The 19,612-nt window shown below is 37.2% G+C and overlaps 1 protein-coding gene across 4 annotated transcripts in view; it reads right to left on the bottom strand.

Annotated features, from left to right (window-relative positions):
* nalcn (sodium leak channel, non-selective) overlaps positions 1–19,612 on the bottom strand; it is a 75,382-nt gene that overhangs the window by 9,054 nt on the left and 46,716 nt on the right. For all 4 annotated transcript variants that reach the window (XM_023337419.1, XM_005810806.1, XM_023337421.1 and 1 more), the window contains 16 exons: positions 10,174–10,310; positions 8,447–8,588; positions 7,905–7,978; positions 5,451–5,552; positions 5,275–5,344; positions 4,966–5,057; positions 4,717–4,839; positions 4,457–4,513; positions 3,627–3,747; positions 3,403–3,534; positions 2,007–2,174; positions 1,801–1,905; positions 832–938; positions 624–744; positions 421–519; positions 199–292 (listed from right to left, as the gene is read on the bottom strand). In XM_023337419.1, coding sequence (XP_023193187.1) covers positions 199–292; positions 421–519; positions 624–744; positions 832–938; positions 1,801–1,905; positions 2,007–2,174; positions 3,403–3,534; positions 3,627–3,747; positions 4,457–4,513; positions 4,717–4,839; positions 4,966–5,057; positions 5,275–5,344; positions 5,451–5,552; positions 7,905–7,978; positions 8,447–8,588; positions 10,174–10,310 — 1,744 coding nt within the window. The remainder of the gene's footprint in view (positions 1–198; positions 293–420; positions 520–623; positions 745–831; positions 939–1,800; positions 1,906–2,006; positions 2,175–3,402; positions 3,535–3,626; positions 3,748–4,456; positions 4,514–4,716; positions 4,840–4,965; positions 5,058–5,274; positions 5,345–5,450; positions 5,553–7,904; positions 7,979–8,446; positions 8,589–10,173; positions 10,311–19,612) is intronic.

Genomic DNA, 19,612 nt, shown 5'->3' with positions numbered 1-19,612 from the left:
AATATGAATTAATCATGCAGGTGCTGTTTAGCGATGAGCTAGCAGACACATGCACGCAGTACACAATCAATCACAGAACAGGGGCGGACGTGATGTTTTTATAATGTTAAGCTTGACGCTCTGGGTCTGTATTGTGTCCTGCAGTTATTCGGAAAGCCTTTGATGTACATTTTTCCGCATTAGTATGCTTCATTGTACCTGGGCGGGGGGGCAGGTGGAGCGGTTGGGCTATTTTCAGTCGGCTCTTAAGATCCTCCCATCTCCTCTGGTCCACTGTTAGCAGGGCAGTGCCCTGAAAGTCAGAGAAGAAAAAACCAAAACACTGAAATCATGAAGCTGAGGCAAAACACAGGCACTCTTCCTTGGAAAAAATATCGACAGAAATTCGTCAATAGTAGTATTTCTATCCATTGCTTCTACTTTGTTCTCATTGAAGTTCGCTATGACGACTCCGACGAACAGCGTGAGGCCAATCATGCATCCCAGAAACACAAAGACATGGATGTAGATGCCATGGATCTGCAGAGACATAGATATACGAGTTAAAGCACAGTAATGATTATTTCTGTTTAATATAGAAAAAAAAAGTACAGGGAAAAATGATTTTAGCTGAAGATTATTACCGGCCCAACTCGGTGAATAATGACATCTCTGACCTCTACCCAGCCTTTGAGGGACAGAACTTCAAAAAGAGCCAACATAGCATTGCCGACATTGTCAAAGTTAAAATTTCGAGGATTTGCCCTGGAAAGTCAGAAGATTGGTTGATACAGTCACTGGTTCTGTATAGCGGCTTTATAAGAAAATAATATCAGAACAAGGAAGTCCCACCAGACTCTTGGTACCCAGAAACCAGGTTTCTTCTCCTCAGCCCTCAGCTTCAGGTTGAGATTTCTGGAAACACTCACATTTATCCGGAAGATGCCATAGCAATCCTCCTGTGTAGGATCACACAGTTTAAACAATAAATGAATAAATAAACAACAGCAAAGTAGAAACAAGTTTTTGTTGTGGTCTGACTTGCTGATTCTTAAGAAAAAGATGATAATTGTGCTGCAAATTCATTAAGAAGGGTGGAAGTTTTGAATCAAGTAGTAAAAGAAAGAGCTCCAAGATCATTTTCTTATTTGCATCAATGCATTTGTCCATTACCTTTAACATATTTTTAACCAAATATATACAAGTAATGTATATTAGACTATATGCTGTTAGTTGATACAATTACAGACAGAAAATTGTTGAAGTTCTTAGTATTAAAGCATTTAATGAAAAGGAGAGAAAAGCTGATTTGTCAGTGTTTGACCTTACAAATTAAAGATGATTAGGGAAAAAATTTCTGGTTTCAAACTCTAGCTAAATGCTGAATTTTAATTGCTGTGAATTTACTTCATAATGTTTTGTTTAATAAAATAACATTAAAGTATTATATTTAAGGTAAACATTATCCTCCAGATCCATATGCAAGTCATGATAGGAACATTAATACTAAGATAATTCCCACAGTTCATCAGAGAAGTAGCTTTGATATTTTCATTCTCATTAACAGTTGATAAAATAAAGACATTAAAACACACAAAATAGTAACAAGACAAAAATCTAATGTAAGAACTAGAGAATAAAAGTTAGTACAAGACAACATATCAGCTAAAACCTGTAGAAAAGTATCAAGACTGCTTTTAGAGACCAGGACGAGTAGAAGTGCTGGATTTAACCATTTTTATTTATTCAGCTGGATGTTCTCAACAGGGAGTACGGTGCAGGAAAGGAAAGTTTATAAGGAGATTATCTTTCTTTAAGTACCCGTTTAAGGATTCGTGGGTCGTTGCATTTGGCCAGCTTTCCGGCGAACAGTTGAACTCCAAAGCTTGCGAACACCAGCATCAGCGTGAGAAGCAGAATGGAAACCTGAGAGACAATTATCAAAGAGCAGAAAAGCCGAAGGAGTCCAACTCCAGACTACTAAATCAAAATCGCAAGATTTTGAAAAGTTATACTTGAGCACTAACCAGGAAAATCTCCTTGAATCCTTTAAGAACCTCCCGCACAACCTTCCTCATCTGAGGAACCAGCTTGAAGATCCTGAGCGGGCGGAGGCAGCGCAGCATCATCAGCAGCTGAGCTCCAGACTCAGGGGGGACGTCAGCAGGAAGCCAGCAGAGAAAGATCAGACTCAACTACAGTGCGGAACAAAGCACAGCAGAGAGACTTAAAAAGAAACCTTATAACACCTACACTGAGGAAAACAGGATAATAATATTACAATAAAACCATAGAGTGCCTTAGGATAAAAGTTTTTTGTGATTAGATGGTAAAAACACAACTATGTAAATGTCTGCAAGTCTAAACAATGGTGTACACATATGAATAAGAAGATGGCTGAAAACCTGCATTAGATTAAAAAATACATTTGATGTGTCAAGGCACTCTTCGAGTCTTATTTCAGGATTCCAACAAATGTATAAAATTTCAGACATTTCCAAACTCTAATTTCTAGCTACAGAAGATTTGTCTTATACAGTAGTCACGTTTTATCATCTGGATAAAACCTGGCTTCAGGGTTATTTTACACTTATTTGGACAGCAGTTCCATTTCAAAATCTGTACCAGTGGGACTTGGAAAAGTCATGATATGAATTCTGATTTGAAATCTATCACTGCAAACATAAATACAGAATATCTCCCTAAAAACAAATCTTGCCCTTTATTGAATTAATTATTAAATCCCAACACCAATTACAATAAAGAATAGAAAAATTGCATTAAATCCCATTTTGAAACCTGAATACAGAATTTATTGTTCTTTTTACTGATGCTACAGCAGAGGAATATTTCATACAGCAAAAATATCAATCCTAATCATCCAGTTATTTTGGGGGATTTACAAATAATATATATATATATATATATATATATATATATATATATATATATATATATATATATATATACATTTTTTTTTTTTTTTTTAGTTTCAGGATGATTAATTCTTATCCCAATAATGCTTTCATCCCTGAAACAGAACAATATTGTCTGCCATTCATTGACACTTCCAGGAGTTTTGGTGCAAGAACTTAAAGTAGAATTCTACAAGAAAATAAAGATGCTAAATAATGACGGAAAAACAACTCCTGACAAATGTGTAGGCCGATGGGCAGAATTATACAACATCATGAGTTTATTTTGTTGTTTTTCGTACATCAATATTGCAAAGAGCCAAAACAGAAAGGGTGGCAACATCTTTCTTGTGTTTTTTACTTTGTTTGAAAAGTCTACATTAGCACTGTCATATTTTTTAAAGAACTCAATACTCTGTTTTTCTCCCCATAGTAAACATTATTATTATTATTTTTGCCTCAGAATCATATCACTTAATATATTTAAAGGAAAAAGCCTATTTCTCACAAGATAGATGAAGATGTCCATCACTCCTCCAAAGTCCCGGATAACGGCCGTAGGAGTGAAGAACAGACCGTCGGCCATGATCTTTAGGTTGAGTTCGATGCTCATGAATATCACAAACACATACTCCCCAATCTGAAACAGACGTCCTGATTACGGCGACATCTGTTCCTCCGTGAATCTGCTTGTCGGCACATGTGACCGACCGTCCATCTGGGTTATAATACCTGCAGAGTGGGGACGTGCATGACCCTGGTGAAGGGTGATTCAAACATCATGGAGATGCAGGAGCAGATGGTCACCACAATCATCACCCAGTCCAGATAGGTGACTAAGCCCAGAAGATCGCTGTGAGGACAGACACATCAGTAGCAATTTATGAGGTAGTTTCAAAAAGCAGATGTGGAATTTTAATTAGCTTACAGTTCAGCTATTAGCATGTGGCTGAAATACTGGATATGATGCAAAGGATTGCAAATTAACTCACAAAACAGTAATTTTACTGTCTAGTGTGCTACGCTCACTTTGATTCTAATAGAAACTGTGCTTAGCTCGTCCTCTTTTTATCATACGTACTTTTAAACACACCGCAAGTCATTAATTACTTGTGGCAAATATTAGCAGTTGTAACTCAAACTTTCTTTCAATTGTGTTACCAATTACATCAAGAGTAAGGAATTCCTGACCTTTGAAGCCAGTGTCCCACATGGTTTACATGTGTCACCTCTACAAGACATGAAAATGGTTGCATAATCTCAGCTTGTCAAAGAGTTGTGCGGGAGCCTGCTAGTGGCATATCTATTTCTTTCCCCAGAGAAAACTGTGGATTTCTTTTTATGCTAATAAGTACATATGTAGAGGAAATTCAGGTAAAGTGAGTTTGATAAAAGAGAAAAAAAAAAACAAACACATCAAGTGATGTATCTGCAGATTCAGTAACAGATGCAGCTTTTCTGAACTTTGTTTCACAATGACTAAAATGTAATGCATATAACGTACTAATCCAAACTACAGTTTTGGAAAGAACACCTGATGGACAATTATGAGCCACACTTACTACAGCTGATGGTATTTGGTGTTCTTCACTGCTCCTGTTATCGGGTCAGTTTTTGATCTAGGTATGAAAGACGATGAAACAGAAAATATACAATAACGTTATGGTTTTACAGTATATTTCAAAGGTTTACATCACCCTGAGTCAGTCATTTAATGCAGATCAATTATTATCATTGATCTTTTTGTTTCCAAAAGAAACTGGACACGGAAAAAGTATCAGCAGTCGGATATTTATTATGTATCTATTTGGACAAATCTTACGCATTGAAGCGTGCCCGGACGATCATCCTGCAGAAGTTTCTGAAGCGATGCTCACGACCCACGATGAAAAGAGGCTTATCAAAGTAAGGGTGGTTTTCCCTCAGCTCCTCCTCCTGAACCTTTCTGCTCAGACAAGCACAGAGGTTGTGTGGCAAGCAGATAATCATGCAAAGGGATTACAAGGAAAGTGCATGTGGATTTATTTTTTAAGGTTCTCTTTGCTGTGTGACTCTTTTTCCCTGCAAATACCTTTTCATTTCTGCCTGTTCTTTCTTTTCTTGGATCATCTTGATCTCACTGTCCTCCCTCTGAGCATTGCGGTAGCGCACTGTGCTGGAATGCTGGGGGAAAAGAAAACATGGCATAACACGCCTTTGGATTGAATTACTATCACTGTGTGTAAAAACTAATGGCATAAATACATACTTGTATGCGGTGTTTTGCTCGTAATTAAACGCAAACATGATTTCATTTGTAATGAAACCGTTGTAGTACTAAAAAGAAGAAAGGAAGAGAAAAAGAGAAACAAATTGGATGTAACTCAGGATGTATGCTTACATCCTGGGTGAGCGTTTCCAGCGACTTCCCCCGGCTGATCCTCTGACTGGTGGATCCATGTCGCAGAGATCTGAGGAAACGGTGAGCAAAGATGAGGAGCATTCACGGCTTAATACTGGACGTCAACAGGAATACATGCTAACTTAAATGTGTGCCTGTGTATGCATGTGTCAGACCTGCGCTCTTGTCGTATATGGTGCTGCACACTGAGTATTGAGCGTTCTTTGGCTGGCTGCCCTTCAAAAGAACCACTCAGAATCCGCTGCCTGGTGCAAGCCCTGGGAAACAAGACAAGAGTTTTCTCAGTATCAGTCGAAAGGCGGTAAAAAAAAAAGCCTCTTTGTAAAAAGCATCTCAAACATCCCAGGTTTAATCCATAGTTTTGTCATCTGAGTTGTCCAGTATCCACACCCATTAAACTTTTTAGCATTTTGCCACAGAACTAATAACCACCAACTTTGGCCCATTTCATCTGGCTTTTTTGTGATAATCCAACACATAAATTGAAAATATCAAGAGGAAGAAAAACGTGTGGTTTTCAAACTGCCCAGTGTATGTAAGCCAAAACGAAAAAAATCATCTCCATGGTGAGCCACAATGGTAGCAGTATCATGCTTTGGGGTTGGGTTTATTTATCTGGCAGACAAAGATGATTGGATATTGCTGAACATTAAGAGGACTAAAAAAGACATGCAAAAGATGCAAAAGACTTCAGACTGTGATTAAACATGTGTTTCCACTGCAGGAAGCTTTTCTGGAACCAGAGACATTTACTGAGGTAGTTTGTCTCCACTGCATTTCTACTGCAATGGATAGCAATTTAACCTAAAAACGACCCAGGTCTGAATAAAATACACAAATAAAAACTGCAATGTGACAAAATGTGAAATAGTTTAAATTGGTCTTATTACTTTTGAAGGTACTTTGCATTGTTCTGAAATGTTAAGGGTTAGGGTTCCTTTTATGTGTGAGACAGGGCTCTAATAGTTTCAAAGATTCAAAGGAGTGCTAACGACACGATGGGCATCGACTCTGTGCAACACTTTGTAATATTTATAGCAACTCGGAGGGATTACTTGTTAATTGGTCATAAGCACGGATGAATGGCTGCTTCTGCTACAGAGTGTGAGTTTGCATATGTCGGTATTTGGGTCTAATTGCATGCTCGCGTGGAAGATGGCGAGCCAGACAGAACGTGTTATGACTCCTGATCTGCTGTCCGTCTCTCAGACAGACAGAACATTTGGGCTGCGCAGATTGGACACAGTGTTTGCAATCTAATCTGCACTTAGTGCCATCTCTGCCATGCTGAACAGCAAATTATCCATTTACTTCTTTGCGACAGTAAATGAGTCTGAAGTGGCACTGAGTGTGTAGGTGTATATATATATATATATATATATATATATATATATATACATAAAAAGTGAGAAACGTTGACAAGTGGTGCTGCTGGTGTGACAGAGCTACGTCTGATGTATCTACAATATTACTCAAGCGATGATCAGTCTGGTTCTAATTTTGCATCTGTGCACCAACGCAGTCGTTTTAAGAACAAAGAACCGGTACTGGAAGCCTGAATGAATTGTAGCATTTCAGATATAATTTGAGGACCAGAACAAAAATGTGTTGTAAGAAAAGCCGATTCATTTATATGAGCACAAAAGTAAGAGGACATACAGTAACTACAAATACAATACTTCTATTTATGGACTCTTTCAAATGCAAAAGTACCTCCTTTGAGAATGTTTTGCCTCTTGTTTATGGATCGCTGCAACCGCCATTTGATTCTAACTAATAATACTCAGCTGTGTTCAGGTCAGATGACAAATTTGGTCATACCAAAACTTTTTCTTTTACAGCAAAGTTCAGGATTTGCGTTGTGTCATGAGCCATCAGTGCTGTAAATTGCCACTGGATTTATCGTTGCAGTTTTAGACTAAACTGGAACAAATTGTCTGAATAAATCTTAATAATTATCCCAGAATCATCACTTCGTCAAGCCTCAACCTCCTCCATTGCTTAATCTTTGTTTGCTTTACGCATCTTGGTAAAGAATCAAATACATTTTTTTTGTGTTATTTTGTTAAACCTGGTCTGATCTCTAGGCTAAATTCTCTGCATTAAAGTTAATAAAAAGATGTCTTAATGATTGACATCATTAAAAATAATAAGCCATGTGCCTTGGTCAAAACATGCTCAACTCATCTACATATTTTTAAAGTTTCGTTCAAAGAAAACCATCTAAACTTAAATTACCTTACATATTTTTAAGGTCTATTAGAACCTCCGCTTCTACAGACATTTGTATGCACATAGAAAGTTCCTTTAAAAAATAAAATGCAAATGCAGCCAGCTGCTTTCCTTTAACTTTTTGACAATGGGCACTGCAAAGACAAACTACAATCCCCAAATGACATTTACTTTACGAGGTTAACACTGTGTAGGAGTCAATCTCTTAAAATTATTCTCCTACAGCTGATGCATGCAAAACTCACACAAAATAAGTTTTTTGTAAAAACATTGTAAAGCCAAAATTGCGTGATGTAATGATCAATAAACATTCAAATAAAGCATCACATCAGAACACCAAACCCCACACCTACTGCGGTGATTGGGGTGTGTCTTACCGTAGGATTTTATTGACTGTCGTCTCTTTCTCCAAGAGGTTGCGGGCACGAATGCTAAAAATTGATCTGCGAAGCTGATAGAGCAAAGCGTGAGTGGGCATGAACTGAAAGTTTGATAATTGTGGTATGCCATATAAAAAGCTTGCCAAACGCATAGCTGCAGACATTGTGTGGAAGTTATTGAGGGACATTATCAAGGTTGCTTAACATTCTTTATGCCTTAATTCTACACTTCTCTGGACTTAAATTATCATAGATGGATAGGAAACTAATGCATTGATGGAACAGAGATATCTGGAAATTGCATGCTAAATATCCTATCCATACTTATCCAGACCTGGATTATGTTTAAATTCAACTCCTAACTTTTATTAGACAGCATAGGGACCCTGTGTTAGAATCTATTCTATGTGGACACAGAACATTCATCTTTATATGCCTCTAAAGCAGCCTATATATGTGTCTCTGTGTGTTTGAGAGAAAAAAAACAACAAAAAGAGGGGAGGACATGATGTGTAACTAGAAGCGGCACGTGTAGCTACCTTTTGGTCAATATACTTGTTGTCTTCAATGGCTGATCGTTTGGAGTGGTCACAGGAAGAGGATGAAGCTGAGGGGAGACGGCGGAACAAACAGCTGGTATCCTGCTGCTGACGATCAATAAACTGCTTCATAAAACTCTCTCTAGAATTCACAGCAAACACAAATAACAACAGTGATGTTTACAACAGTTTACAACTCATGGCAGTCACATACAGAGGTAAAGAAAATGGTCACAGATTTATTAAAAGGCTAAACTGTGTGAGAGCAAATCCATCTGCAAAATACATCAGTGGAAGCTGTTGCTGCAGAAGCCCAACATATGGACTGTTGAGGGAGTGCTCTCTATACCGAGCAAAAAATAAAAAAATAAAAAAATCCAGCTGTGCACTAATCACTAACTTAATAATACGACTTATTATGAAGTCTGCCGTACTGGATGGAATTTATCTCCCCTGCTAAAAGCTGTGCGACAAATGGGCCTCAATGTGAATGATTTTCTATCTGCACGGAGACGATATTAAATATTTTCCCCTTTTCTTCCTTTGTATTTCATATTAGGCAATATAATGTGGACGACTTTGGGAAAGTGGTGGCAATGTTTGCTCATTTTTTAAATGTGATGTAGGTTGAATTTCTGAAAAAAACAAATTATAATATAGAACTCATATAGTCAACGAATGGACAGTCTAACATATTAATATGCTCAAGATCTAAACCATTCCATTTTAGCTTTAAATGCATGCTTCACCATCCCTTTCGTGTTTCACAGAAAGGATGGTGTGTGTTCAGGTACAATTTCAGATTTTATTTCCCCAAAATGTATGTATTTTTAACAGGGACAGTGTAACGAACAGATTCACAGTATTTGTAAATATGTCAGATTATATCCCAAAGCCTCTTTCCATCTCCTTGTCCCTTCACACATTAACATAAATACCTACAAGGAGAATGTTATCATGTTCATTTTGATGTATTACTTACACATATGTTAATGCATTAACAGTTTTAATGCAATTAATTGCATTTTTCTTTTTCTACATAGAAAAAATGAAAATGAACTGGAATCTTTGAATTGTGTTTCTGGTTCAACTGTAATTCTGACGCACAAATCGGTGTCTACAAACAATAGCAACTGACGAGAAAGCCCCTTCTTTTGGCCCTCTGGGGGTAAATTTTCTTCAAAAAGTGATCGTTGAAGTGTGAAACATTATCTTTGTTGTTGAGTTCATATGTCTAGTTATTCAATAATGTAGCAACAAAAGGGTTTTTGATTAACATTAGATTGCATTTATTTTTCAAAAGTTTTAATTGAGTCCCACCACTAATACACAACATAAGTCTCTAGAAACATGGCAAAAGGGACACACAAACCGATGTAATACAGCTTGCGTGTGCATAATACAGCAGAAAAAGTGACCCAATTGAATATGATTAACAAATGCCAAAGCTGCTATTGAGCATATAAAACATGATTATGAAAGCTATGTATAAAAACCTATTGCAAATATTCAACATTAAAACCCTCCTGGCCACAAACTCGCCACACACGCTCGAGACATTAAGAAGACTTTTGTACCCACCTATTGCACATATTAACCACGACCACAAGACTGGTGTTGGCTGGCATGAAACCAGAATAAAATATAACTAGAGTTTTTGGTTGTAACAAGACATCAATGCGAAAAAGTTAATGTTAATATTTTTGTACGACCCTGTGATGGAATACCTGATTCTGGGCACAGTGAAATCAGATGGCAGCTTTGAGATCTTCACCATCTGAGGTCTGTTGGGGAACTTTTCAAAGATCCTGAGTCGTAAAGGGAGCTTCTCTTTGGTGTCTGCGTTGGCTTCGCTTTGCTTGAGCTGACGGGAGAAAAAGAGTGTGGGGTGTCAACTCACATTCAGAGCAGAACAGCATGAAAAGCTTCTGTAAAATGGTGAAATCAACCTTGATGACGCAACCACTGCGAGGAGAAGAGAGGGATTTAAACAAGATACAAGGGAAAAAGGGACAGAATCAGCTCAAGTGTAGACAGCAGGAACATTTGGGATTTTTGAAAACCTCAAATTATTCTCAGTATGTAAGAATAATAATAATAAAAAAAAAACAAAGTCTGGGAGAGAGAATTTCTCAGTAGTAAAGGTGCAGCTTTATTTCTCTGCCTGATGATGGCAGCAACACACTTACCTACAACACACACATCACATACAATACAGACAACCACACAGAGGATGAGATCCCACTTACTTTTCATAATAGGGGGAAGATGGCAACAAAAGAAAAAAAAAGAGAGATTACTTTGGAGTGGTTAATGGAGAACAGAAAAAGGAAGCGGCAGAATAATGTGCGAGTGCGCCCTGGCACACAATGGCGGAATAAAAAGATGACAAAGGAAATGAAACCAATTATTTCCATTTAATTACTTATGGGGGAGGCTGATTGAAATTCCCTTGCAGGTGTTGAGTGTCTGGGTGCCTGGAGATATCCTATGATGCATTGCTGATTAGGCCTGAAAGTTAACTAAATTTAAAGCAATAGTGATTGGCGGCATATCGTTCAGAGAAGGTAACAGTCGGGAAAAATCCTGAATGGACTTAATGAATGTCTCCCAGTAAGAGTTGTGTGCAAAACGATAATATTTCTGCACAGAAGAATTTCTCTGCACTTATTTGATTTCAAGCTACCGAATGAGAGTGCAGTATACCTGCAAGCGGAAGGAAAGACATAAATGAGGAAATGAAGGTCTGTCGATCGGATTCCTGCTTCTAGCAGACAAAAATGTGGGAGTTTCTTTTTTGCCCTGAGTGGGTGAGTGGCACACTGGGAAGATAGAATTATGCAGCAGCATCTGCTTGCCTAAGCTTTCTGTCTATATTCTGGCTGCAGAGATACAGGCATGGTGTAAGGAGATGAATACCGACATTAAACTTGGTGAAGAGTCACAAAAAAGGAAAAAATGTCTTGGACCTTACCATTGGGTCACATAAATGTTAACAGGTTTACTCAAACAGTGTTCTAAGAAAAATAAATAAATAAATAATAATAATTTTGTCTGTTGGTTACCAATAGGTAAAGAAGCATTACCAATAGGTAATTGGTAATGACAATAGTCAATAGTCTTGACTATTGGACTTTCAGTACTGTAGTCAAGACAGCCTTTACCTACTGGAACGGTCAATACCAAACTGTTCAACTTGCCAACAGTGGGCAAGAGAATTGTATGCAGCTGGAAATTTTAGCACATTTTCCCATCACATTATGTGTCACAGTAAATTTTAATTCTAAGCAGGTCACACTGATAAATATACAATTTTATCACCAGCTAAGAAAGGTTTCCACAGAGTATTTTGATCATAGTTGAAAAATTTGGTACACTGGCATTAACAATCTGAGATGATGTTGGTAGCCCACATATGTGCCATTACTACTATTACTAGGTCGCAGCAAAGACACAACAACAACATTATATTATTAGTCAATCTGTCTTTTCAGATAAATATTAATTTACGTCCATATTACAATTCTTTGCAGTGGCTCCAACTTATGACCTATTTTCTTATCAATTCAGAAGCTGCACATAACCTAAAACACATGACAGGACTGTGGTTCAAAAAAAGTAAAACAAGTTTTCAAAACACGTACATACACAGCAGGATAGGAAAAATCAGGTTTCACAGCAGCTTCAGATAATGTATTCTGTCTTCACATACAAAGTCATATGCCAGATCTCAAAAGCTGTACACCCCACAGGCTGAAAGGGTGAGGATAAAGCAGCTCAAAAAATGGAAACATTCTCTTCCAGTGTAATCATTGACTGGATCATCAGAACGTTAAAATGCAAAGGAACAACAATGCGCTCAATGCAAGCAACAGCTCTTAATATCTCATAAAATCTGAAGAGTATTCATATGTTCAAGCCCAGGGATTATTTAGGAGGGAGAGGACAGAATATATCTTACCCTCTGCCCGACTCTTATTTTGTTTCAACAACCAACCCAATTTATACTGAATATATTCCAAATAAAGGATTTAGCAGGCTTCCCATTGACCACTGAAAGCAGTCACCAGAACCCCACAACCATGTAAGGATTAAGCAAGTATAGAATATGGATGGAAGGGTTTAGCATTGGGAGCAGCCATGGCCAAACTGCAGAAGAGTGACATATAAATGTTCCAGAATAAAACTCAACTAGATTGTATTTTCAGTTATCAAAGTGCTTGTCTGAGAACATTTTATTATGCATGCGTGCAGGATCTCAGGCTAATTATTGTATGGTGTCTCCTGCAGCAATAATATACATTTAAGGGTTATTGAGTACTTGGATCTCAAAACAGATGGACCCAGCCAAAAAGAAATGAGGAGCAGAGTCCAGAGGATCACTCTGTGCCATAAAGTGCCTTGATGTAATGCAAACTAATGATTAAAATAAAGCCGCTCTTAAACTGTCTAAGATTCTAAATAAATAAATAAAAAAGAGAGAAAAAATATATAATGCTCTGAAATGCTGAGACGCTTTGCACCTCACCTTACGTATATATACATTTTTAAAAACGCTCTCTGACAACAAGTGCCATGTCTGGAGTTGATGTTCTGTTTCAGACTATCAAAGCTCTTCACTGCTGCTCCCCCTGTGCCATCATGCTGAAATTAGATTTTGAGGAAAATTATGGGCTTATTTGTTCTACTGTGCTGATCTAGAAATGAGGCAGTGATTTTAAATGGTACCTCTACATTTGGATGCAGAAGCAAAACACACAAATAACAATCAAGCACATAAACCTCACACACCCACGCCCACACACACAAACACACTCATATTAATTAAAATTGCTCTCCTTCTCCAACAAGTCATGATCAATTCTGCCAACTCAGAGAAAGAAACCTTTTATCTTCAGGAATGTTCTAACACAGCCAAGCTTTCTGTGTCGTGTGAAGTGTTGTTTCGAATTTACTGCAACCATCTTTTTTCCTAAGCTTCCATTTCTCTAAAAATGTCTATTTTAGCATTAAGCTTCTATTAAGGCTTTAATTCTTTCCTCACAAAACTTTAGAATGCCTGCGTTCCTAGATATAATTTTTGAGACTTTTACTGCCTTTGATCTACATATGTCTTTATTTCCAGATAGCACAAACATTGCACCAAAAAAATATGTTATGTGCCAAAATCAAAGTCTAACCTGTGACACTATCCTGAGAGTATCCATTCTCATCTGACTGAGCTTGAACTATTTCACAAAAACTAATTTGTCAATTTAAATAAAATGTATTACCGATCATGATGTGCTCATAGTCACCTTGCTGCACTCAGCATGAATAATAATTAAAATCAAAATGTTTATATTGCTTAAGATATGCTCTGCATAGCTTATAAACACTGTTCTTTTAAAAGGATCCTGTGTTCCAGTATTCATATAGAAATTATATTGACATACAATCTTGCTATGAAGCAAGCACATGCATCACAGAAGAAGCATCAGACGGAAGAGCTACCTCCAGCTGGATAATCTGCCTTGCCACATAAAAACACAATCACTAAAGTCTAAAGTATCGTTCTGACTCATTGACATAATAATACAATGTTTTCCGCTAAGTTTTAGAATTAATGCATGCTTCCAAGTGTATGAGTGCATATGATGTGTATTTTCTAACCACATGTCTGTATTACAGATGTCTGCTCCAATCAGGAGTTTTATTTCTCTTGGAATCATCAGTGAAAAGCCGATAAAACCTGAGTATGACATTTCCTGCCATCGAAGAAATTTCAAGTACAGCCGCATAACAATGGAAGCATGACTAATGTGTTTTGCCTTAAGACTCACTCAGGTGATCGTCCACCACTTCCCCCTCCATTTAAGCCAATTTCAGGCTCCACTGAGCTAGGAAGCTCTTCATTCAGGATTTTTCATGGATTTTCAGGCCATGCCTTAGGTGGCGCTGGCAAACACTAATCATTAGCATTGTACCAAATTCAGTTACGGTGAAAGGTCAGGAGGGTCAGAGTGGGCTTGATAAAAGGAGCCATGATTAGAGAACACAAAAAGATGCTGAAAATTTATATTGAATATTGTGTAAAATTTCATTTTTACAACTTAGACCCAGAATAACAGTAACATCACTAACCTTTATTTTATCATATGACAAACACACCATGTGTGTAAGTAAGTAACTACATTTTTCAGAAAGATTACATCAATTGGATTTTAAACCTTTATTATGAAGGTACAAAGGTGCTATAGTTCACCAACTGAATAACATACAACTTTAATGTGTCCCCAATTGTTTAAAAAATATAATCATGTAATCCAACATGTAGATAATTTATTACATATCTGTTAGTAAAAACATGCATTTTGTTTCAAGGAAAGTATATTCTAATTATTTAATTTCAGTTTTGTGCTGAAACATATTATGGGTTTGAGTGTTTTGCATGGATTTGGTATGAAGAGTCACCACTGCTCCTTTCTATATAATTTGTCAGAAGTTGATGTGCTGTGCAAATTAACCAATCAGATGCTGCAAACTATTTTTATTATTAAACTTCAATTAGAGAATTTTTTTCACATGCATTTAGGTTTTAACATATTTAAATAACCATGAGGTACATGTACTAATTTATTAAATGAATTAATCTTCCATTTTTAATAACAAATTCAAGATGTTTTTACACATTATATGTATAATTCCAGCAAACGTTAATGTGTATTTCCATTCATAAAAAGTACATATTTCTTACTAAAACTTAAGTATTTCATTAAAGTGAAATATACTGTATAAATATGAAAAGCAAAGTCACTGCACACAGAATGATGGATTTCAAGTGTTTATGGAGTTTGGTTAATTTTAATATTTACGCCTTTCAGCTGAAATTCAGTTACAAAAAATTGTAACTTAGCGCAAGACTTACAAAACACACAACAATGTTATGTGATGACCATGTCATGGCCATTGCAGCCACAGTGAAGACTGCTGGCTTCACAGATGTCTGGAAGACAGTCATTAATGACTTTTAGACAGGGGTAAGTCACATTGATTATTGCTAAACAAAAGGGCTGTTCACATAGTGCAATATAGAGGCGTAATAATAGAATATTAAGAGAAAGGAAAAGTGTCCATAAGGAAGATGGAAAACCACAGCATTGACAGGAGTGTAAAGCAGCACTCAACTAAAAAGTCTGGAGAAAATTCACAATTGAACTAGTGAACTAGATTACCTTTTTCAGGATATTCAAATTCACTGAGGTGCACCTGTTAGCTATCGGAGTACCAAAACAATGGATAAAGGATATGTGAAGTAGAATTAATTTATGAAAAATAATTAAAATTTATGATAACTAATGCATAATTTAACATATGGCTTGAATCTTTTACAAAAAAGTCTGTTCAGTATAGAGCAGTCTTCAAACAACTCATCCACCCATTGAGTATTACTAATATAATATGGGAACAGTACAACATTTAAGAATTGGTCATTATGTACTCTAAAAAACAGGAGTAAAAGCATTAGCTGTTTATTTGACAGTCATGTGTATACTCCATGCATCATACAGAACAAGCCCTCCGAACCATCCCCCTGGTCCTGTAGAAGGACCCTCTGTATGCACAAACATAGAAAATGAATATTTGAGAGACCAGCCAGCAGAAACAATGTGGAACTGGTGAACAGCCGCCTACGAAATTGCCACCCACACAGATAAGCTGAATGCCTGTAGGCGTGTGCGTACGTACTGGTCAACTCATCTGCATTTTACCATTCAGCCATCAGAGCCTAGCAAAACAACACATTAATCAACACATCCAGATGGAAGTTGTTTATATGTAAGGATGTGGATCTATGTGATCACAGACTGGACATTTTACAAATACACATCTTTGTCTTATTCTTCGATGTATGATGTAGGATTTTAACCTTTCTAAACAATGAACCTCTATTATGCAGACATGTAAACGTGCGTGTGATTCACTTTGACCTTTCTTGACTCAACATTTCCTCACTGTCTTCCTTTAGCCTTGGGGATAGCATAGCTGTAGGGCCCAGGGGACAGAGAGCTGAGAGCGAGTCAGCAGGGTCACCCTCTCCTCACATTAGTTGGGTAATGAGCCATGCTTTGGAGCTGTTGTAAAGCCACACAGCCCATAAACCTCTGATAGCTGTTCCTAATACCAAAAACAACTTGAAGTACCATAGATGTTCCTATTTCTTAATCAAAAATGATGCCAGTCAACTGGCATACACAAAAGAAAGAGTCCTTGAATGAAACACAATTTATTTAGTTTCTACACACATACAGGCACACAATTAGACAAAACTTTATCTGCTTTTGGTCAGGTACCAAATGACCAAAATCAAATATTTAAATAGTTGAAGATATCCAGGCCCAGCTTCTTTAGAAAGCTGCGCCTGGATGTGTGCCTCCAGTTCTACTAACTGGAGGCACACATTAGAGGTATGAGAGCAAAATGTGTACGTTCATCTCCAAATGAAAGAAAATAAATTCGGTAAAGCTATAGGCCAGAGGTTTGCCACGCCAGTCTTCGGGTGCCTTTGTCCCGCAACTTTTGGATGCATCCCTGCTCCAACACACTTGAATCAAAAGGCTGAATTACATCCGTGGTATGTGAGACTGTTTATTTCTTTCAGGTGTGTTGGAGGAGGGATGCAACCAGACGTTGCAGAACAATGGCACCTGAGGACTGGAGTTGCAGATTTTTGATGTAGGCTGAAGCGGTTAAGCTAAAAGAATCTGGTACTAATATAGGCTGAAAGACCACTCAGAGAGGAAGAAGTCGTTAGTCAAAAAGCAGATTACAGTTTACAGATTTTGGGAAGCATGTTCAGTGATCTGACAAAGCTAAAATTGAAGTGGGCTATAATGATCACCATTATATTTGAAGCCAACAGAGAAAGTCTATATTCCTGAGAACCCAATCCTGATAGTGGAGTACAGCGTGGCAGCATCATCTGTTGCTGCTTTCAGCAGGAGAGACCAATGTACCTTCAAAAATAGATCCCATTGTGAGGAAAGTAAATATTTATTCTTAGAGATATTTTAATAAATATTTATGGAACATCGGCCAGTAATTTAATGACTTGGCAGAAATGGGTCTAAATGAATGATAACCCAAAGTATACGGTTTCAAAATTACTTAAGGACAATAAGGTTAATGTTTGAAGTCGCATTACAAAGTCCAACTCTCAATCCGATCAAAAATTTGTTGGGAGAGGTGAAAGGTTGTGTGTTCGAAGGTCAGCCTACAAACCTAAGTTACACCAATCCAACAAGGAGAAATGGGCCAAGTTTTAACAAACACTGGGAATCTTTAATGTAAAAAATGACCTAACTCTACTTAACTAGTTTATTTCTAAAGGAGATGTGTCTTTGTATTACTGTAGACTGTGAAGACAGTTTCGGCGGTAGCATAGGGTCGGGAAATCTTCCAAATGAAAACTGAAAGTGACATTGAAAAGATAAGAACACATTGTACTAGGATTCTCCAAGGGGTATGCTCCTTTCTTCTCTGCTCCCTCCGTCTTCATTCCTATTCTTCTCCTCTGTTAAATCCTCAAATAAGCCCTTAGTCCATTAAATAACATAAATGGAGGGCAGGCTTTTAGTTGAATTCATAAATCATGAAAACCATGGTGGGATGCCATAATGCTATCACCTCATAATGCATTTGATCAAACTGAATTCTGCTGAACGAAATGAATATTCATTGTAGAACATGTTGAATAAATGGATGCTGCAGCATAACGCACGTACCAATATCTAATATACTTCCACATGAGTGTGATGCATTAATACTGAAAGGAATTAGAAATTACAATTAGAGACATTATTTGTTTGCCTCAGTGCGACTGTTTCCTGTCACAGCTGTGAAATTCTGACAATGCAGCTTGTTCCTATTCATGCTCCCACTCTTTGTGTTAATTATTCCCTACCTCCTATTTAACATATTTCTCTGTTCCTCCAGCCTCTGTATCTCACTCTATCTCTCTCTCTTTCCTCTGATATGTAACAACCAGTGCCAGATCCTACCATGCCCCTTTTACAAATATGGAACAAGATGACAGACGCAACTTAGCTGACAACCACACGCTGTCAGTGCCGCGGCTCTTTCCATTCAAAACATGACTTGCCAGACACACTTGGGGCCGCAATCTAATTTACCCTGCACCACATCACACCCTCAGTCTGCGATTTGTTTGGTTCCCCATGGTGTTTCTGTAAGGATGTGCAGAAGGTGGTGAGGCCTCACTCAGTCATTTCTGCTGAAGCTGATATCATGGGATTTTAAGCTATCCATCATAATTTATCACAAAGAAACAAAAGAGAAGACAGACATAAAAAAAACATACAGTTAGCATTTTTGCCCATAAATAAATAAAGAATCTCAGTTTATAATTTAACATTCACATGTGTAGGCTTTGCACTAGATGACAGTATGGTTAGATGGCACAAGCTATTCAGCACAAGAGTTAATCTGATTGATTCTGCATTACTTTTCTAGATGTCAAAGGCATCTCCTGTAATTGCTGCAGAAATAAGTATTAATTTGTCCTCTGGTCAAAACGTTTAAATTCATCGCGTGGTTAAGATTGTGGCAAAGATATAGATTTAATGTTAAAATGATACAATGTCAATTGTATCCCAGAAAAACATTAAAACACATAAAAAGTAATCATTCATGTAATATATCACACATTATAGTAACTTCAGCAGAATTATTGCTTTCGGATTAGAGATGCACAAAGACATTTGAAGTTGTTGACCTAGCGATTTTCAGCTGATAGATGAAAAGTCAATCAGAAACTAACTATTATAAAATCTTCTCAGTAAAATTACCCTACCTAAATGCTATCAGGTCATGCTAAGCTAACAACAGCGCTCCTCAATGTAGATGTTGTTACTGAAGAAAGATTAAAGTTAACTATTTTAGTATCATTTTTGTCAGAGGAAGCTAAGGGATATGAAAATATATTTCAACTATATCTTCTACTTGTCAAAACATGTCTCCAGGTAATTCAGGCGGAGACTAAATCAAATCAAATCAAAGTATCTGCACATCGACCACATGGAAAGTGTGATATTTTTGGTGAACTTGTAAATGTTTCCTGGCTTCTTCTTTTTTTTTTTTTTTTAGCAAAGATATTCTCTCACTGGT

Source organism: Xiphophorus maculatus, chromosome 7, assembly GCF_002775205.1.
Source record: "Xiphophorus maculatus strain JP 163 A chromosome 7, X_maculatus-5.0-male, whole genome shotgun sequence".
In the NCBI taxonomy this organism is placed as follows: Eukaryota; Metazoa; Chordata; class Actinopteri; order Cyprinodontiformes; family Poeciliidae; genus Xiphophorus; species Xiphophorus maculatus.
The sequence above is the reverse complement of the archived record's forward strand: the minus strand, read 5'-3'. Positions and strand labels throughout refer to the sequence as shown.